Consider the following 22,068-nt stretch of genomic DNA (forward strand, 5'->3'; position numbering starts at 1 on the left):
CTTTGTTGGTCGACCACTCCTGGGGAGGGTAACAATGGTCTTGAATTTCCTCCATTTGTATACAATCTGCCTGACTGTGGATTGGTGGAGTCCAAACTCTTTAGAGATGGTTTTGTAACCTTTTCCAGCCTGATGAGCATCAACAACGCTTTTTCTGAGGTCCTCAGAAATCTCCTTTGTTCGTGCCATGATACACTTCCACAAACATGTGTTGTGAAGATCAGACTTTGATAGATCCCTGTTCTTTAAATAAAACGGTGCCCACTCACACCTGATTGTCATCCCACTGATTGAAAACACCTGACTCTAATTTCACCTTCAAATTAACTGCTAATCCTAGAGGTTCACATACTTTTGCCACTCACAGATATGTAATATTGGATCATTTTCCTCAATAAATAAATGACCAAGTATAATATTTTTGTCTCATTTGTTTAACTGGGTTCTCTTTATCTACTTGTGTGAAAATCTGATGATGTTTTAGGTCATATTTATGCAGAAATATAGAAAATTCTAAAGGGTTCACAAACTTTCAAGCACCACTGTAGGTATCAGTTCCTGATTTAAAAATCCTGTTTCTAATAAATAACAATGTGCAGTAAACTCAATATATCGATTTCATTCGTCATCTTTCAAGTCATTTATTAACTTTATATTTCATGAAATGAGAATTTATAGGTGCATAAAAGTTATTTTATAAAATGTATTGCAGGGCGAGTTCGTGCCTGTGGTGTCGTGTGAGAGAGCGAGCGCTACAAATGCGTTCATGATCACACAACAGTTTATTTCGTCCTTTAACCTCTTACTTTTCTCTGCTACTTGAGGATGCAGTTGTGTAAATCTCCCTTTTCCTCATGTGACCAGGAAAAAAAAACAGTGTGTGTCGGGGGGGTGTTGATGTTTGCGCGTTGGTGCTCGCTCCACACTGTGTCAATAAACCATTTCTGTGCGATCAGTGCTTCTTCCTCGTCGAGTTCAGAAAGAGTGGAGACATGTGGCTGTCTCACGTCTCTGGAGCTTTCTGGATATCTGGTCGTGCTGAGGTTTTATCGATATGCAGGAATTTGATCGATGTCCCAAGGTTCAGGAGTTACTGTGTGGAGTGTATTAGCCTTTGAGGCGTGTGTGTGTGTGCGTGTGTGTGTGGTGTTTGCTGCCTGGTTTCTCACGCCGCTCGAGCATTCAGGTGTCTGGATGAAAGTGGAGTCTGAGAGCAAAAGCAGCATTTTGTAAGTCTTTATATTAACATTCATAGTGTATATGAATGCTGTGTGTGTGTGTGTGGTTGCCTTTGACTTTCATTGTTAGAGATCAAACATTTCAAAGTTAACCACTTAAAGTGAAGGAAAGTCTTACGCTATCTAATTCATAACTATAATGAAATACAAGTTCTGTTATTACATTGTAATACCTCTTCATGCTTTAATGCACTTCAGGTTGTGTTGTACAGCTTCAGGGTGCAACAGCTGTTTGTTTTGCGGGCGCTTGCGTGTCCTAGATGTACAGTATATTGTATGCACTGCGTCGATATCGTGTGTTGTGTCGTATCGTATCATCCTCGTCTCTGTCTTATCGCAGTGTTTAATGTCTGTAAACACAACGAGCTCAGAGTCAAATCTCGAGTGTACTTGGCTAATAACACGTGTCTGATGATGATGATGATGATGATCGCATGTTGTCGTGGTCCAGTCCAGTAGAGCTCTCCTTTGCACTGTAAACTAAGGTTTTGGAAAGAAACGTTTGTTTGTCTTTTTAAACTTTTCTCAACTGTTCTTAGAATTTTGAGACACTTGGATCGAGTAAAGACTCGAAACCTGTTTAACCTGAACTTGTTTATAAAGTCAGTTGATGAAATTCTCCACAAAACTTTTTTTCCAGTTGATCTAATTGGAGCAGATTGTTCAGTTTTTACAGCAGGTGCATGGAAACAATGAGTTTTACTTCTTAACTGTTGGGAAGTTGGATAAAACTAACTGCACGAGAAGAACTGTGAAGAAATTTCTCTCCTGCTTATTTTATCCCAATATAACTAATGTAAAAAATAAATAAATAAATAAAATTAGCTTGGTCTGCTAGCGTATTAGAAATGTTGAACAAAATTCAGCACCTACATTAAAAAAAAAAAAAAAAAAAAAACCTCCATTCCAGACTAACTTGGAGGGACCAAAGGTTCTGTTTTTATGTCGAAGAAAATGTACCAAGCTGCAAACATGTTATAGATAGATAACATAGATGTTATTTACCAGCTGGGAGGTCCGTATCGTGTTTAAAAAAAAAAATCCATATCGTATTCAAGGCCGTACCTCGGCCTTGAATACTGATCTCGGCCCAGAGGGCCTCGCTCAGTACTTTCGAGACCTCGGTCACGGTATTTCATCATATGGACCGACCTTAAGCTGGTAAATAATATATTTATTTTTTTTCTTTACCAAATTCTAACAGAAAACGAGAGCACCCGAAAGGGAAAACCAAGCCGAGCCGCCATTTTGAATCCTCATTCACGGCTGTTATGCAAATGGCTTCCTCCTCGGTATACAAGTGCACTTCCATGGCAGGACAAAACTACATTTTGCCACCTATGTCGTCCCCTATTTGTACAAATAGGAGTCATTCAGGATTCAGCCATGTTTTTGCTCGGCGTTAGCAACAGTTAGAGGTTTTTAGCTTTCTCCTGAAATGTTTTCTTTTATTTCTTCTTCCTCAGGGTAGTAAAACTCTCTTTCGCTGTGAACACTGTCGTTATCGCTATCCATGCTGTAAAATTAATGCTATTCTCCTGAGAAATGCTGGCAAACATTTATAAGATTTTTGATAATCTGATAAATAAATCTTATAAAAAAAGATAAATGTTGACAAAAATGCTCCTATGTTTGTTGTTGTGAACGAGCGAGTCGCCAGAGGTCCGTAACCGGGTCTGTATTGTAGGATACGGACCCGCTCGCCAGCCAATCAGAGCGCAGGATTTGATGAAAACCGGACCGCGCAAAAAATAATGAGGGTTTTTTTTTCTTGCATTTCTCTTATTTTAATAATTATCTCATTTTCCTTTACTTATTTGTTGTGGGATTGATGTGGAACATGAACAAATAAAGCATGACCTTTTGTAAATAAAAAATGTGACATTTCCTTATCTAAATATTTTTGCAGTTCACTGAAGCTTTACCTTCATGATTTTTGAATCAGTTTGATGCTATATAATATCCTCTGTGTGTGTGTGTCTGCGTGCGATCGTGCACTTTAGGACTCCGCTTGGAGTTTCTTTCGATGAGCAGTCCAGCAGTCCAACCAAAGGTGAGTAAAACTGTTTATCTGATGTTTGTTTTAAAGAAAAAAAACCCTGCAATTTTTATTAAATCTTTCTTTCTGGTTCCTGAGATTAGTGATTGTTGCAAGCAATAATTAGGGGAGAGCGGGGAGACTTGGGACGGTTTATATTCCCAAAAATTTATTTCGACCAATCAGGTTTGAGATGGGGCGGCACGGTGGTTAGCGCTGTTGCCTCATAGCAAGAAGGTCTGGGTTCGAGCCCCGTGGCCGGCGAGGGCCTTTCTGTGCGGAGTTTGCATGTTCTCCCCGTGTCCGCGTGGGTTTCCTCCGGGTGCTCCGGTTTCCCCCACAGTCCAAAGACATGCAGGTTAGGTTAACTGGTGACTCTAAATTGAGCGTAGGTGTGAATGTGAGTGTGAATGGTTGTCTGTGTCGATGTGTCAGCCCTGTGATGACCTGGCGACTTGTCCAGGGTGAACCCCGCCTTTCACCCGTAGTCAGCTGGGATAGGCTCCAGCTCGCCTGCGACCCTGTAGAACAGGATAAAGCGGCTAGAGATAATGAGATGAGATGAGGTTTGAGATGACATCAGAAGTTAGATGTTGCCCCTTAGAGTAACCGACTTCCTTTGGAGCCATGAAGCTGGACACTGCAGTACGGTCTGTGCAGATAATAATAATAATTAAAGCCGCAAGCGGCCTCGACGGGCCCTCGCGCCAGCGGCCAAGGGGGGCGGGGGCATGCGTCCCCGCGAAGTACCTTCCACAGCTTCTGCGGCAAGAGACATTACTCCCACAATGGCGACAAAGCACAGAATTGGACACATGGCAACAATAGGGTCTCGCACTGTATGGTGCTCGGGGCCTAATAATAATAATGCCATGACTGCCTGACGGATGAGAGACAGACAGACAAACATTCAAGAGTGTGTGTGTGTGTGTGTGTGTGTGTTTCTCTGGTGTGAAAATGTACATTTATATATGTACAAAACTATACATGTGTCTCCTCCTTATCTCCATCTCACGCTGTAATCTTAAGTCATCTTAGCTTCCCTGTGTCTGCAGTGTGTGTGTGTGTGTGTGTGTGTGGCTAGGACAACTATCATGATTCATGTCATTTTTGTACTGATCTAAGGGTTCTGAGTAAGGTTCTGGCCATAAGTTCTGAAGAGTTTTGTTTCAATTAGGGGGCGCTATGAAGTCCCTGGGCCACGCCCGGGCCAAACGTCTGTGGCTGAGAAGCGGTTACAATGACTGATGTGTGTATCAAATTTCATGAGTTTTCGTGCATGGGGAAATGCCTCAAATAAGGTCAAATGCGACAGAAAAATAATAATAATAACCCCCAGGGGCGAAAGTGCACAAAATTTGGCGTACATGTCAGGTGAGCTATGAAGAGTTTGCGTATGAAGTTTGATGACAATTGAGTAAATAGAAGATGAGATATAGATTTTTGAAGAATACATTTTTTGGTTTTTCCCATGTCAGTAGGTGGCGCTATGCTGTACATGAGCGATTATGAGTTGGAGAAATAAGTGTCTACAACAGCAATGCACTATCACAAGGTAGTGGTGTGAAGGAAAAGCGTTATGGAATCATTTACCAAAAACCCGTTTTGGAGCAATTGCGTCGGCCAAAAACAGCGCCCCCCCCATGGACAAAAATTCCCAAAATTTGGTATACATGACATGGGAGGCAGCAAGAGGGTGGCCGTGAAGTTTGACCAAATTTGAGGAAAGATTGGATTTTTTGCCCAAAAATAGCGCCCCCAGTGGCGAAATATCACAGAAATTGGGTAACATGTCAGAAGCCCAATGAGTGATTTGCGTGTGAAGTATGAGCAGTTTTGAGCAATTAGAAGATTTCTTATGAATTTCTAAGCATGTAAAATTTCGCATTGAAAATTGATTGACGTAAAACTTCTGAACGGTATAGGCTACGTGAAACGTATTGAGTAACTTTTGTCAGCCATGTCTGTAGATGATGTGTATCAATTTTGGCGACATTCCTATGAACGGTCTAGGAGGAGTTGCGCCGTCCTCGTGGCCATGCATTTCGCAAAAAAGTGAAAGTACCTCACTTCCTGTTGGGCGTGGCTAATGCATTGGCATTACATTTTTGTCCGGCTTAGAGAGATACATATGCGTACCAAATGGCATGCCACGACTACAAACTACATGGCAACCAGGCACCTTAATGCGGGAGGCCAAAATCACAACGAGTTAGGGGGCGCTAAAGAGGCCCAGAGGCCCGCCTGGATCTGGGCTTCTGGTTTTCAGTAGCGGTGGCAGTCTAAGAAAAAGGAGCCAAATTTCGTGCGTTGTCGACCATGGCAAGCGCCCCAATAAGGGTCTTGTAAAGAGTTTGCTTGCCAAGTTTGACAAATCAGAAGCTGCAATATCATTTCTGGCATAACGAGCACCCCCAGGGGCGAAAGTGCACAAAATTTGGCTTACATGTCAGGTGAGCTATGAAGAGTTTGCGTATGAAGTTTGATGACAATTGAGTAAATAGAAGATGAGATATAGATTTTTGAAGAATAAATTTTTTGGTTTTTCCCATGTCAGTAGGTGGCGCTATGCTGTACATGAGCGATTATGAGTTGGAAAAATAAGTGTCTACAACAGCAACGCACTATCACAAGGTAGTGGTGTGAAGGAAAAGCATTATGGAATTATTGACCAAAAACCCGTTTTGGAGAAATTGCGTCGGCCAAAAACAGCGCCCCCCATGGACGAAAATTCCCAAAATGTGGTATACATGACATGGGAGGTAGTAAGAGGGTGGCCATGAAGTTTGACCAAATTTGAGGAAAGATTGGATTTTTTGCCCAAAAATAGCGCCCCCAGTGGCGAAATATCACAGAAATTGGGTAACATGTCAGAAGCCCAATGAGTGATTTGCGTGTGAAGTATGAGCAGATTTGAGCAATCAGAAGATTTGTTATGAATTTTTAAGCATGTAAAATTTTGAAGTGAAAATTGATTGACGTATAACTTCTGAACGGTTCATCCTACGTGAAACGTATTTAGTAACTTTTGTCAGCCATGTCTGTAGATGAGGTGTATCAATTTTGGTGACATTCCTATGAACGGTCTAGGAGGAGTTGCGCCGTCTTCGTGGCCATGCATTTCGCACAAAAGTGAAATTACCTCACTTCCTGTTGGGCGTGGCTAATGCATTGGCATTACATTTTTGTCCGGCTTAGTGAGTTACATATGCGTACCAAATGGCATGCCAATACTACAAACTACATGGCAACCAGGCACCTTAATGCGGGAGACCAAAATCACAACGACTTAGGGGGCGCTATAGAGGCCCTGAGCCCCGGCCAAGTTTGGGCTTTTGGTTCTGAGTAGCGGTGGCAATTCTCGGAACTGGTGCCAAATTTCGTGCGTTTTCGCCCATGGCAAGCGCCCCGAAAATGGCCCAACAGCGGAGAAAAATAAAGAAGAAGAAGAAGACGGAAGAATAATAATAGTGAACTCTTACAAGAACAATAGGGCCTTCGCCCATAGGGCTCGGGCCCTAATAATAATAAGAAGTAGTAGTTCAACTTGTATAGCATCTTTCTCACACCCAAGGTTGCTTTACAATTACAAAACCAAAAAAAAAAAGTCCACCAAAAGAGGGTCAGGGTGTCATTCCAGTGGCGTAGCTGCCCACGATCCCACCAAAAGGTCCACGAAGGTAAACCCCACACCATTGAATGATTTTGTCAATTCACCATGTCCACCAGTTAAATAAACCGCAAGTTGGCCTCACGGTTAGCATGTCCGTCTCTCGGCCAGGAGATCATGAGTTCTACTTGGAGTTGGGTCATACCAAAGACCATCATAAAAATGGTAACTACTGCCATCTGGTGAGGCACGTCCCAATACAGAGGAGTCAAACTCTCACAGTTACCTGAGGACCACCCTTCCGCTGTGACCCTAGCTGTATAATAGGCAAGAGGCCGAGGGCTGTGGAAACGGAGATCGGTGCTGCACCCATATGCCTCAAAGAGCTGGGTAGTACTGGGACAGGTGACTGCCTGGGAAGACCAGATCCTGGCGTGGGAGGGACTAAACAGTTTAAAATAAAGTCGATACACCACTGTGTGAGCAACAAGGTCATCATCTCGTATGTCAGCCATAGTTGACCTGTTTTACTGCAAATTTGTTAGCTGTAGCTCAGGAGAGCGATCCAGGGTGGACATCAAGGACGTAGAGCAATTCCCACTGAACCATTCAGGCCTATGGGCAAGTAGCCAGTTAACGTAACGGCGTGTCTTTGGACTGTGGGGGAAACCAGAGGAAACGAACACAGACACTGGGAGAACATGCAAACTCCATATAGAAAGGCCTCCATTGGCCCTGAGGTTTGAACCCAGAACCTTCTTGCTGTGAGGGGACAGTATCTGTGCCACCCGTTGTCATCACCCTCTTCACCACCACTGCAGTGGGTTGGATGCCTAGCAGCGTGTTGAGTAGTGGCAGGAACCTCTCTCTCTCTCTCTCTCTCTCTCTCTCTCTCTGAAACTGCGTTTTCGACAGTCTGGTGAGTTTTTCCAGATATCACGAGCGTACAGCTTCTTGTTAGATCGAAAAAGAGTGGGTTTTTTGCAAGGCAGAGTTTGGCCGTCTAGTTACGGTATATGGGCAACGTGTTTCTAAGGTGTTGAGACAAACTGAAGTTACAGATTAGCAAGCTATTGGTGAGTAGAAGTACATCTCCTGCATATTGGTGCAAAATTTGGAATGTGGAGTGACGAGTCGTCTGACCTGTTCAATAAACCGTAGCAGTTAACACCAAATGTCAGAGTGCTGGACCGCGTGCCACGTATCGGACATCGTCAGGCTGGAATTGTAGCCAGTTGCCTACGCTTGAAAAAATAAAGGGGACAGAAACGGTGAAAGTGATGCCAGAGCTCAGTGGTTTGGAACTGTGATGTGTAGCTAGTGTGTCCGTGATTGATTTTTTTTTTAAAATATATATGAACATTAGTGGAAATTTCAACTTGCGGTACAATTATTAATTTTTGCATTTATTATTCACTTCTCGTTCTTAGTCTGCAGTGTTGTGCATGAACGCACTAAGTGAGCGATGTTGAATGAACATGCTTGTGTTTTGGTGGACAGTGACCTGGATGAATCGGTTTCCACCTCATGAACACGAGTGTGACGCTCTCACATTACAAGCAGGGATAATGTACAAACAAAAAAAGAAACCTTCAAATTGTATGGTAATATGAAATACAACCCCGATTCCAAAAAAGTTGGGACAAAGTACAAATTGTAAATAAAAACGGAATGCAATGATGTGGAAGTTTCAAAATTCCATATTTTATTCAGAATAGAACATAGATGACATATCAAATGTTTAAACTGAGAAAATGTATCATTTAAAGAGAAAAATTAGGTGATTTTAAATTTCATGACAACAACACATCTCAAAAAAGTTGGGACAAGGCCATGTTTCCCACTGTGAGACATCCCCTTTTCTCTTTACAACAGTCTGTAAACGTCTGGGGACTGAGGAGACAAGTTGCTCAAGTTTAGGGATAGGAATGTTAACCCATTCTTGTCTAATGTAGGATTCTAGTTGCTCAACTGTCTTAGGTCTTTTTTGTCGTATCTTCCGTTTTATGATGCGCCAAATGTTTTCTATGGGTGAAAGATCTGGACTGCAGGCTGGCCAGTTCAGTACCCGGACCCTTCTTCTACGCAGCCATGATGCTGTAATTGATGTAGTATGTGGTTTGGCATTGTCATGTTGGAAAATGCAAGGTCTTCCCTGAAAGAGACGTCGTCTGGATGGGAGCATATGTTGCTCTAGAACCTGGATATACCTTTCAGCATTGATGGTGTCTTTCTAGATGTGTAAGCTGCCCATGCCACACGCACTAATGCAACCCCATACCATCAGAGATGCAGGCTTCTGAACTGAGCGCTGATAACAACTTGGGTCGTCCTTCTCCTCTTTAGTCCGAATGACACGGCGTCCCTGATTTCCATAAAGAACTTCAAATTTTGATTCGTCTGACCACAGAACAGTTTTCCACTTTGCCACAGTCCATTTTAAATGAGCCTTGGCCCAGAGAAGACGTCTGCGCTTCTGGATCGTGTTTAGATACGGCTTCTTCTTTGAACTATAGAGTTTTAGCTGGCGACAGCAGATGGCACGGTGAATTGTGTTCACAGATAATGTTCTCTGGAAATATTCCTGAGCCCATTTTGTGATTTCCAATACAGAAGCATGCCTGTATGTGATGCAGTGCCGTCTAAGGGCCCGAAGATCACGGGCACCCAGTATGGTTTTCCGGCCTTGACCCTTACGCACAGAGATTCTTCCAGATTCTCTGAATCTTTTGATGATATTATGCACTGTAGATGATGATATGTTCAAACTCTTTGCAATTTTACACTGTCGAACTCCTTTCTGATATTGCTCCACTATTTGTCGGCGCAGAATTAGGGGGATTGGTGATCCTTTTCCCATCTTTACTTCTGAGAGCCGCTGCCACTCCAAGATGCTCTTTTTATACCCAGTCATGTTAATGACCTATTGCCAATTGACCTAATGAGTTGCAATTTGGTCCTCCAGCTGTTCCTTTTTTGTACCTTTAACTTTTCCAGCCTCTTATTGCCCCGTCCCAACTTTTTTGAGATGTGTTGCTGTCATGAAATTTCAAATGAGCCAATATTTGGCATGAAATTTCAAAATGTCTCACTTTCGACATTTGATATGTTGTCTATGTTCTATTGTGAATACAATATCAGTTTTTGAGATTTGTAAATTATTACATTCTGTTTTTATTTACAATTTGTACTTTGTCCCAACTTTTTTGGAATCAGGGTTGTACGATGTATAACGATGTCTCAGGATCGCACCTTGGAAAATGATTTTGTGACCATCCCGATTTTCTCACACTTTCCTTATCTTGACCTGTTGTCTTGTGTCTTGCACTTCTGAGTTGCTCACATCAATAAAGTAAACTCCAAGAGCTTTCTAAATTTCTGGGAGGTGAAATTTGGTATTTTTTAATTGCTGATCAAAAATGAACATTGTTTTCAGAGCAACGCATGAAACATATTCAGAAGACATGAGCATGACCTCGGTTTGTTCGTTTTTGGGACTGTGAACTATGAACGTGATCGTTTTAATGTGTGTGAACGGAACTTTGAGCTCGCTCTTCAGTGTGAACTTGGACAACACTGTTATAGTCTGAATGAGTTGTTACTTGTATTGAACGGTTATCATCGATCAATAATTTCATCTTGGATTTATTGTGTTCTGATTGTGGAAAAGTCAGAAATAAAAAGCTCTATGACTTGAATAAATACCGAGACTATTATTGTACGTTTTAATGGTGAGCCTGTGGTTTAGTTGGTTTTTCTTGAATAAAAGAATAATTTTCTGATCTCTGTGTGAGAGTTAAGGGGTCACTGGCTGCAGGAAGTTGGAGAACCCATACCACAGTCAAAGCACTTTCAGTTCCCTATGCAGGGCGTTTTGTTTCATAACTGTTTCGTTCAGTCCGTTTATTGAGAGTTATTTTTGACCATAAAACTCATATCTGTTAATGACTAACTTGAAAAAAAAAAAAGTTCTTTGTGACAGCAGTGGTTAAAGCGCGATCATTCTGAAAGGTTTTTTTTTTTTTTTAATAAGGGTTCTCCATCTTTTTTAAACAAGGGCTCTCAGTCTTTTTTTTTAAATCAAGGGTTTGCCCTTTTTTAAACGGGTTTTCCATTTTTTTTTTTTTTTTTTACAAGAGTTCTCCATATCTCATCTCATCTCATTATCTCTAGCCGCTTTATCCTGTTCTACAGGGTCGCAGGCAAGCTGGATCCTATCCCAGCTGACTACGGGCGAAAGGCGGGGTACACCCTGGACAAGTCGCCAGGTCATCACAGGACTGACACATAGACACAGACAACCATTCACACTCACATTCACACCTACGCTCAATTTAGAGTCACCAGTTAACCTAACCTGCATGTCTTTGGACTGTGGGGGAAACCGGAGCACCCGGAGGAAACCCACACGGACACGGGGAGAACATGCAAACTCCGCACAGAAAGGCCCTCGCCGGCCACGGGGCTCGAACCCGGACCTTCTTGCTGTGAGGCGACAGCGCTAACCACGACACCACTGTGCCGCCCGGGTTTTTTATTTTTATTTTTTTTTTAAATCAAGGGTTCATTTTTTTTAAACAGCAAGTGTTCTCCAGCTTTTTTTTTTTTTTTAAACAGCAAGGGTTCATCATCTATTTTTAAACAATCTTCTTTTTTTTAAGCAACAGTTTGTTTTGTTTTTTTTAAACAAGGGCTCTCCTCCATTTTTTCTTTTTTATTTATTTATTTTTTAAACAAGGGTTCTCAGTCTTTTTAAAAAAAAAAAAAAAAAAAGTCAAGGGTTCTTCATTTTTTTTAAACAGCAGGCCTTCTCCAGCTTTTTTTTTTTTTTAAACAGCAAGGGTTTACCTTTTTTTAAATCAAGGGCCCTCCATCTTTGTTTAAAAAAAAAATTAAACAAGGGTTCTCCATCTTTTTTTAAACAATTTTTTAAACAGCAAGCGTTCATCTTTTTTTTTAAACAAGGGTTCTCCTTTTTTTTAAACAAGGGTTCTCCTTTTTTTTAAACAAGGGTTCTCCTTTTTTTAAACAAGGGTTCTCAGTCTTTAAAAAAAAATCAAGGGCCCTCCATCTTTTTATTTTTTTAAAACAATTTTTTTTTTTAAAACAAGGCTTCTCCATCTTTTTTTTTTAAACAATTTTTTTTAAACAGCAAGTGTTCATTTTTTTTTTTTTAACAAGGCTTCTCCATCTTTTTTAGGCAGTGTTTTTTAAACAAGGGTTCTCAGTCTTTTTTTTTTTTTAAATCAAGCGTTCTCCTTTTTTTATTTGTATTTTTTATTTATTTTTTTAAACAAGGGTTCTCAGCCTTTAAAAAAAATCAAGGGCCCTCCATTTTTTTTAAACAATTTTTTTTAAACAGCAAGTGGTCATCATTTTTTTTAAACAAGGGTTCTCCATCTTTTTTTAAGCAATGTTTTTTAAACAAGGTTTTTTTTTAAATCAAGCATTCTCCTTTTCTTTTTCCTTTTTTTTAAACAAGGGTTCAGTTGTTTTTTTTTTAATCTTTTTTTTTTATAAAAATAAGGGTTCTCCAGTTATTTTCTTTTTGTGTGTGTCCCTACAAGCTAAATCCCACACCCTCTTGGCACATTAATTCAAATATCAGGCTCAGTATTGAAAGGTCTCCAGTGATATTCTGTCTGTTCACGGGCACCATAGAGTTCTTCATTCCTGAACTTTCCACAAACAGAACACTATTTTTTTTTTATTTGTTTTTGTTTGTTTATTTGACCTACATGTTTGAGTAAATTAAGGGTAGTAACTCACTGGGCTGCGACAGCCTGCGACTAGTTGGAGAGACAACAATTGCAATAAAATATGCGAATTAGCAACAATTTTCACTTGGAATCACACTGAATTGATATTCGCATATTTTATCGCAATTATTGTGTCTCCAGCTAGTCGCAGGCTGTCGCAGCCCAGTGAGATATACACTCGCACTTCCTGTCTCACGGAAACTGACTTGAGAAGGGTTCGTGACGCATTTGCGACAATTTTGAGAGGAATTTTGTCGCACACATTTTTTGAACATGTTCAAAATTTCAGCGAGGAAATTGAGAAGCCCCGCGAATGTTTCGAGACACTTTTGAAACTCTCGCGAATGTTGTTCGCAATTTGTCGGAAGCTGTCGCAGCCCAGTGAGATACTGGCTTAAGGTTTTGAATTAAACCCATTCAGTTCAAGTGACCCGTCAGACAGACTGATAACTCTGCCTTATTTTTACAAACTATTATTAATCATGTGCTTCTCTGAGTAGAAGCTTGATTTATGTAATATTTAACACTCCTTAAAACTGTCAGATTATTATGATCATTTTGATTAGTGGTTGTTTAGTTTAGCGCTTGCGTTAAGCTGATTTTACAGCAGGCCTCAACAGTGCCGTGTCCAACATACTGTCATGTTAATCACAGTGACTTTTTTACACCACATGCTGACTTTAGCGCGGGCATTGAGCAGCTGTTGTAAATAAAAAGAAGAGTGTTTGTTTTACGTGGTGTGGTCATGGTGTAATTTCTAGCTCGCGAAAATCTAGCTCGGGTGGGTTTCCCGAAAGCCTCTTAAAGGAACAGTCCACCGTACTTCCATAATGAAATACAGTAAATCCTCTAATACTGGCCTGTATTCCATTACTGGCCGGGACTCTAATATTGGCCGGTCTCGCTGTCGGAGGAGGTAAATAATGGCCGGACTCTAATACAGGCCGGGGCTATAACCAACGATGTTTCTGAGATCATAGTGGCCTTACACAATCGTTCCGATCTGAAAGACAATTGTGATCAGTGGCGCCGCCAGGCGTATGGCCGTACGCACTAGGCGTACCTTGGGGAGAGAGATTTTTTTTTTTTTTTTTAATTATAATTGTTACCTGAATGCTTTGGCAATGCAACATAATTTGAGAAAGAAAGAGAGAGAGAGAGACGTGTGTGTGCCGGCGCATTTGTGTACTTCAGGAGTGGGCGGGGTGTGCGTGACCAAGAAAGCTCATTGGTCAATGCAGATATACTTTTCTTGCACCACTGAGATTCTCTCCAGTTTTGAGAAACGAAGACAGACAATCGTCAGTAGTCAGAGCTTGTGCGAGAATTTATTGAGAAGCGAGTCAAAAATGAGTAAATGAACCCTGAAACAAACGAGCTTGTTTCAGACTTTTACGAAAAAGTCCAAAAGCAGTGATCCAGGGGTGTCATCTGCTTGCCAGTCCTCTCCAGTATCAGCTAGTAACACGGCACCGGCAGCTTCCACTCCTCCGCAACCGAGCAGCAGTGCGCTGCAGCTGGATGCGAGCTCAGTTCCTTTGAGGGAATTGCCTTCATCTACCTCTGAGTTTGAAACTAGCCATACATCCAGTGAATTTCATATAAGAACACCTACATCTCCCCATGTCCCTTACGATCAGAAGTAGATGGTTGCTCCACCTTGCTGACAAATGAGCCATCAGATAGCTTTACTAATGAGCCACGAGTCAGCCCGCTATCACTGACATCAGATTTATCAGACATAGGTAAACTTCAACCAGATGCCTTAAAATGTGCACCGGACTCTGTAAAGCTCAATGTCCTACAGAACCGCTTCAAACCAGACAGAGGGTGGGTGGCTCCTTCTACTCTGATTTTCGGTAAACTCAGAAAAATACCCGAGGAGTTTTTCAGCGAGTCTCTGTACCCCACGTTGCGCTACAGTGTGTGTCAGAGTCGTGCGTGCGGTAGTGCTGAGCAAGTTCACTAGATTCTAATCGAGGCTATAAAGAGTTTATTGTTTATTGTCGTGTGTAGTTCACATATGTTGTTCAAATATCAGCCTGTGTTCATGGAAGGCTATTGTTCAATTTCAAGTTAAAGTTCTATCGTTGTTTTGTGTATAAGCCTATAGATCGACTCTTCATAGAAACTGCAGCACGCAAGCGTTTTTTTTTTTTTTGGGGGGGGGGGGGAATTACACCGCTAGTGCGTACCTTACAGTTCAACCCTGCAGGCGCCCCTGATTGTGATTACCGGTAGGTCTGGTGGTAACCAGGCAACCAAGCATCAACCTATTTTATAGGTTCAAATAGACACAAAATCTCGTTTTTATTCATTCCACTGGTAGTCTGTTTTGCTCAAGTAGAAATAGAGGCCTGCCTCTAATTCTGGCCTCCTTCCAATAATGGCCTGGACCAAGATGCACTTGAGTGAAATAAAGGCCCCGGCCTATATTAGAGGATTTACGGTATGCTCTTATCTGAATTGAGACGAGCTGATCCGTACCTCTCCGAGCTTTGCGCGACCTCCCAGTCAGTCAGACGCGCTGTCACTCCTGTTAGCAATGTAGCTAGGCTCAGTATGGCCAATGGTATTTTTTGGGGCTGTAGTTAGATGCGACCAAACTCTAACGCGTTTTTCCTGTTTACATAGGTTTATATGAGCAGTGATATGAAACAAGTTCAGTTACACAAATTGAAACATAGCGATTTTCTATGCTATGGAAAGTCTGCACTATAATGACAGGCGTACTAACACCTTCTGCGCGCTTCGGCAGCGCATTGATACCTTCACTCCTCTTCGGGCACGGCCAGGCGAGCGAATGCCCTGGTCCGTCCGCCCTGTCTAAAAAAAAAAAAAAAAAAAAAAAAAAAAAAATGGTACAACTCGAGCCCCATGGTAAAATTGGGACTTTGTCATTTTTCTCCATGAGGCCCATGGTAAAACCACACTTCCAGGAGGGGCTGCCGTCTGCCTCCCAAGCCGGCCGAAAGCGCTCCTCGTCGGGCACGGCCAGGTGGGCGAATGCCCTGGTCCGTCTGCCCTGTCTAAAAAAATAAAAATGGTACAACTCCTGAGCTCCGTATCAATGCGCTGTCGAAGCGCGCAGAAGGTGTTAGTACGCCTGTCATTATAGTGCGGACTTTGCATAGCATAGAAAATCGCTACGTTTCAATTTGTGTAACTGAACTTGTTTCATATCACTGGTCATATAAACCTATGTAAACAGGAAAAACGCGGAAGAGTTTGGTCGCATCTAACTACAGCCCCAAAAAATACCATTGGCCATGCTGAGCCTAGCTACATTGCTAACAGGAGTGACAGCACGTCTGACTGACTGGGAGGTCGCGCAAAGCTCGGAGAGGTACGGAACAGCTCGTCTCAATTCAGATAAGAGCATATTTCATTATGGAAGTACGGTGGACTGTTCCTTTAAGGCCAAGAGTGTCTGTAATTACCTCCTAAGATCCATCGTCAAGCTAACGTGGTTTTCCCGAACAACATCGTAGCTCAAGTAGTCCTTTAGTTTGCTCTGAATTTATGAGAGACCCCGAGCACTCGCTCAAAACAGAGTGAACTCACTCACAGCCGAACGCACAGGCTGCGCTGCGCCTCCGAGGGACTCTCGCTCTCTTTCTCTCTCTGTCAACGGGGAAAACTGGTGTTGAATTTGCTGCTGGTGTTCAATTATTTTTCTTGTACATTGCAAGGACATGGAGTTAATTATTAAATAAATATACGCAAAACATTACGAATCTATTTCACTGTGGTCTGGAATTGCGTACGGATATCGGAATGTCAGTGATAACACGTTTTAATCAAATTTAACTCCATGAGGTGAGTCATTATCTCATTTAGTGTCATGAATGAGACACATTTCTGCACCTCGAACATTGTGTGTGTGAGAGAGAGAGAGAGAGAGAGAGAGAGAGGGGGGTTTTGATCTGTGTGTGCCTAAGGAGGTTAAATTGAATGCTGGTTTACCTCTGTCTGTCCGAAACACCCATTTTCCTCACAACTGCTTGATATTTGGTACCGAGCTTCAGCTTGGGGTTCTATACCGTGTGTACCATTTTCAGGTCTGTCGCACATCGACTTCCTGTTTACCGACTGAATGTATTTACGAAACACACGGTGGATTTTGACGCTATTTCAAAATGACAGTTTCCCAGGATGCTGTTTGAAATCCCTGAGGAGAGACACGGCTCTTTACTTACTTGTTTCAGGGTTCATTATTTGTTGAAGTCAGCGTTCATAATAAGCGTCCTATTCCTTTGATTGCTTACGTTCTGATATAAGCGAGAGCGGGGGGGATATGTAAGTGAGCAGTAGCTCACAGTTGATCGTGTGTGTGTGTATATGCACACATTCCCCAACATATGTGCAATATTTACTTTCACCATTAGGTTAATTTCTCATATAACTTCCCTTATGTCTACCGTTTGAATGCTAACCGTCAAGGCACTGGTTTTTGCCTTTTCTATTCCCCTTATGTCACTTACAGTATTTCTTTTGTTGTTCTACTAGACACTCAGTGCGTTTACATGCACATCCAAATCGAGCTGCTGTCGTAATCGAGCTAAGGGTCCCAGCAGGGGTGCCAGAGAAATCCAATCCTACATGCACACAAGGAAATCGAGCTATTGTGTGAGGTACATTGTGCACCCGAGCCACAGGTGGCGCTATACGCCCCATCGTGTTGGTACACTTCCGGTTGTCGTCATGAAGAAGAGCTATTCAAGAGTATAAACAAAGTTATCAGTTCCGTGTTCACAAGAAGAACGACGACGAGGACAGCAACATCGAGATATACCGTATTTTTCGGACTATAAGTCGCACTGTTTTCATGGTTCGGCTGGCCATGCGACTTATACTCCGGTGTGACGTGTGTGTGTATATATATATATATATATATATATATATATATATATATATATATATATATATTTTTTTTTTTTTCACCGTGGAATAACTGGAGCTGATGCTGAGTCTGACGACAGCCACGCAGAAGAAGAGGAAACGGCGCTTCGTCTGCCACTGGAGTTGGCAGAGTTGTTCAGAAGCGACACCGAGGATGAGGAATTCAGTGGATTTGCTGATTTGGAGTGAAATCGTCAGCTTGATAAACTTGATTGACCTGTGTTTTATTATTAATGATAGGCCTATAGTTATTTAAATAAGTTATGTAATGATTTTAGCCAGTGCTTAATTTGTGAAGTGGGAGGTCCGGCGACTCAAAAAAAAAAAAAAAGGCGGGTGGTGGTTTACTATAACTTTACGCACACGCGCTTATTGTGTGTGTAAAAAAAAATAATAATAATATCAGACATTATGATCTTAGAAAACGCTTTAGTGACGAACAGTTACAGACAGTAATATATGCCGTGATATTATGTTATAAAATTATTATTTTTTATTAGGCTATATATTAAATTATATATTAAATTTATCTTCTAAAATAACAGACTGTACTCATATCACAACCGCTTTATTTCACCATTGGAGATCAGATCACACAAGACATGAGTTAAATGACTCATTTTAAGGATTTAAGTAGGGGGTTTAAAAGCAGTGCCAGCGGGACTTCGTGGCTCAGGTGGGTAAGGCGCCGTACCATAAATTCGGGGACCCGGGTTCGATTCCAACCTGCGGTCATTTTCCGAGCCCTCCCTGTTTTTCTCCTGCTCATTAAAAGCAGTGCCAGCAAACATAAGTGCAATCAATTCAAGTAATAGTTAAGAAATAAAGGGTTTACAAAACAAGTTGGAGAATTCATTTTAAACATTTTAGTAAGCTTTCTTGTTTTTTTGCCATTTTTTCCACAGCGCAAGCTAACGGCTACAAAAAACCCGGTGTTCTATTGAGCGGAAGTATACACCCCATGCCCCTCCTTCTTCCCCTTTCGCATAGATTTTGTGGATGTCATAGGAGAGAAATCAACAACAGATATCAAAATCAAAACCGAACACTAAACACATTTTTATTTACTTATTTAATTTACTGTTTTGGGGCGGCACGGTGGTGTAGTGGTTAGCGGTGTTGCCTCACAGCAAGAAGGTCCGGGTTCAAGCCCCGTGGCCGGCGAGGGCCTTTCTGTGCGGAGTTTGCATGTTCTCCCCGTGTCCGCGTGGGTTTCCTCCGGGTGCTCCGGTTTCCCCCACAGTCCAAAGACATGCAGGTTAGGTTAACTGGTGACTCTAAATTGACCGTAGGTGTGAATGTGAGTGTGAATGGTTGTCTGTGTCTATGTGTCAGCCCTGTGATGACCTGGCGACTTGTCCAGGGTGTACCCCGCCTTTCGCCCGTAGTCAGCTGGGATAGGATCCAGCTCGCCTGCGACCCTGTAGAACAGGATAAAGCGGCTACAGATAATGAGATGAGATGAGAATTTATTGTTTGATTTTTTTTTTCCCTTTGTGATGGTCACGGAGGTGATCTGATCCATTTAAATAGCTGCCGGAACACCGAATGAAATGAAAATAGCTGCCGGATCCGACAACGGAGGTTACGGATCTTGTTCCGTCATGTTCCGGCTCAAATTAAGCCCTGATTTTCGGCCTATAGGCTGTTGAATAACTTGATGTTACGGTACATATTCAGCCAGTTTTTCTCTGGGCTGTTATAAATGATTTGTTTTGCATTTTTAAAAATAACTCTCCTTCCAAGATGAACTTTATTCTTCGTCTCTGATGTTATGGTGTTAATGGTCTGAATAACGTTTAATGTTTTTATCTGATATGACGTTAACTGGCAGGCGCACTTTCTGCCTGTTGTTTTTTCTCTGAGCGGTTGTTGTTGTTTTTACTACCGTACCTGTCTTTGGAGATGATATACCTATAGCCTACTTGGCCTCTGATTTGATGAAATAAAATTCGACAAAAATGAAGAATGACACTCCTCGATGATGACTACAGCTTTAATAACACAGATGAAAGAGCCATGGGGCGATAATAAGCCCTACTGGTAAAAATATTCTAAAAGCAAACTGATTAATGCATCAGTAATAGGCTACTAATATTAGTTATAATAATAATATAGGCTATTAGTAATAACGATAGTGATAGTATTAAAGATAGTAGTAGATATTTAAAATAATCAGACGAGGCTACTTACAGGGCAAAGGGCGCGTTATCACTGCTCAGCTGTTCGTTTATTAAATAAACAATGCAGTCACGCAGTAACTACACGCCGCTTCTCAGATAGAATCACAGATTCTATGGATAGAATAACCCTACAAAAAAGTGCGACTTGTAGTCCGGTGCGACGTATATATGTTTTTTTCGTCTTCATAATGCATTTTTTGGCTGATGCGACTTAAACTTCGGAGCAACGTATAGTCCAGAAAATACAGTATATACCTGTATATTCAACTCCTTAAGCTGAATGAGCATGAACTCTGTCTCCTCATTGCTCCAGAAGTGCATGTTTCTACTACTGTTGTCATGCCGACCCAGGCTGTTGTGTTTCCCGCTTGTGGTCTCGTTACTCGTCACTTCCGGAAGGGGCAGTGCTGAAGTGAGTAGCTCGACTACGTAGCTCGATAGGGTTTACATGCACTAAGTAGCTCGGCTGCAATCGCATAATCTAGGTCGCGTAGCTCGATTACGAGAAATCCAGTTCGGTTCAATTTCAGCCGAGCTAAGGTGTTTCCGTGACATTTAGAACTTCGATTTCAGTCGAGCTACGGCAAAAATTCGATTTTCTCTATGTGCGTGTAAACGCACTGAATGAATGTTTTTAGGTATTTATTTCTTGCACGGTGGTGTAGTGGTTAGCGCTGTCACCTCACAGCAAGAAGGTCCTGGGTTCGAGCCCCGTGGCCGGCGAGGGCCTTTCTGTGTGGAGTTTGCATGTTCTCCCCGTGTCCGCGTGGGTTTCCTCCGGGTGCTCCGGTTTCCCCCACAGTCCAAAGACATGCAGGTTAGGTTAACTGGTGACTCTAAATTGAGCGTAGGTGTGAATGTGAGTGTGAATGGTTGTCTGTGTCTATGTGTCAGCCCTGTGATGACCTGGCGACTTGTCCAGGGTGTACCCCGCCTTTCGCCCGTAGTCAGCTGGGATAGGCTCCAGCTCGCCTGCGACCCTGTAGAACAGGATAAAGCGGCTACAGATAATGAGATTTCTTGCACGGTTCTTGTATTGTTGTATTTTAACTTGTACTGTGTTGTTATGGAGGGATTTCTGGCACAGGAATTTCCCTCGGGATTAATAAAGTTTTATCTTATATCAGTCCAATTCCACCTCCTTAGGTACACACAGGTTAAAACCTCTCTCTCTGTGTCTCTCTCTCTGTCTGTCTGTCTGTCTCTCTCTCTGTCTCTCTACACACATATAAGGGAGAACATTACCAACTCGGCATTGTGGATAATAGTTGAAATAATCCTGACTATGTTTGAGTAACAGTGAAATGAGCACGCGCGGGGAACACATTTACTGAATTATTTAGTTTATTTGCTCATTCTTTTGTGTACACATTTATTCATTTAATAAAACAAAAAAGCTTGGGATAAAAAAATATATATATTGCCCAGAAATGTGAAATAGCTTATTAATTACTGCATTATGTCTGTAATGCTTACAATATTTGAACCTATTTTAAACGCTTTTTTTTTTTTCTTTTTTTGGTGAAAAATGAACGCCGTGTGACCTCATTGACTGGATTTAGTATTATTATTACTCATGCCTATATCAGGGACATTGCTTCATAATGTTGCTATTAAGACTCCTTCTGACGAGTGAGTTTGGGAAAACCACGTACGGAGACAACGTGCGTTGCTGAAGAAAGTCTCTCAGCTCGCTCTTTAGCTCTAAAGGGCAACGTTATTGGGAAACTGACCCCAGAACGGCAGGCAAAATTGTAAAACGGTGACACGGGCGATAGGTCGAGTGACTCGGCAGAATCAAAGATGAGAAACAGGAAATCAGGGATCAGGAAGGAAATAAGGCTCGGTAATGTATCAGCAATGCAACTCAATACTTTGCAAAGTAAGCGTGTTTTCACAGTTTTTATATCGGCGCGCTGATTGCGCCTTAATCCTGTGCAGGTGCGAGTCATTTATGGTGTGCACGAGAGTCCGCTTGGTGTGCACTGTCCGGAGCGCGCCCAAGAGTCTATCTGATGCACGTGCCAAGGCGCACAGGTGTGACGCTCTTGCACAAAATTAGTACAGAAATTAATGTAGATATAAATATCTTATGCTGAATTATTATGGCATGTTACAAACAAATTAAAAAAAAAAAAATCAGTGTCCTCGTCTCCAGTTTACAAGTCTGAATGCAGTTAATGCACGAGTCCTTAAAATTCGGGCACGAGTTGGACTCGAGTACTACAAGCCTGGCTCCTGATAGCACTGACTTGACCGCTTTATTAGTATTCGCTAATATTACTGATGAACGCTACACGGGCTGGAAGGTGACTTCACTGCTGTGCTAACAGCACCG

General features: G+C 41.9%; 1 protein-coding gene across 8 annotated transcripts in view; it reads left to right on the plus strand.

Moving 5' to 3' along the window:
- The window catches only part of itprid2 (ITPR interacting domain containing 2), a 175,499-nt gene that overhangs the window by 101,186 nt on the left and 52,245 nt on the right, over positions 1-22,068 (plus strand). For 6 of the 8 annotated variants that reach the window (XM_060928968.1, XM_060928974.1, XM_060928970.1 and 3 more), the window contains one exon: positions 3,242-3,291. In XM_060928968.1, the coding sequence (XP_060784951.1) occupies positions 3,242-3,291 (50 nt within the window). Of the gene's footprint in view, positions 1-931; positions 1,230-3,241; positions 3,292-22,068 lie in introns of those variants that run through there. The other 2 variants (XM_060928973.1, XM_060928975.1) reach the window with 1 other exon arrangement.

Source organism: Neoarius graeffei, chromosome 9 (assembly GCF_027579695.1).
Source record: "Neoarius graeffei isolate fNeoGra1 chromosome 9, fNeoGra1.pri, whole genome shotgun sequence".
NCBI classification, from domain to species: Eukaryota; Metazoa; Chordata; class Actinopteri; order Siluriformes; family Ariidae; genus Neoarius; species Neoarius graeffei.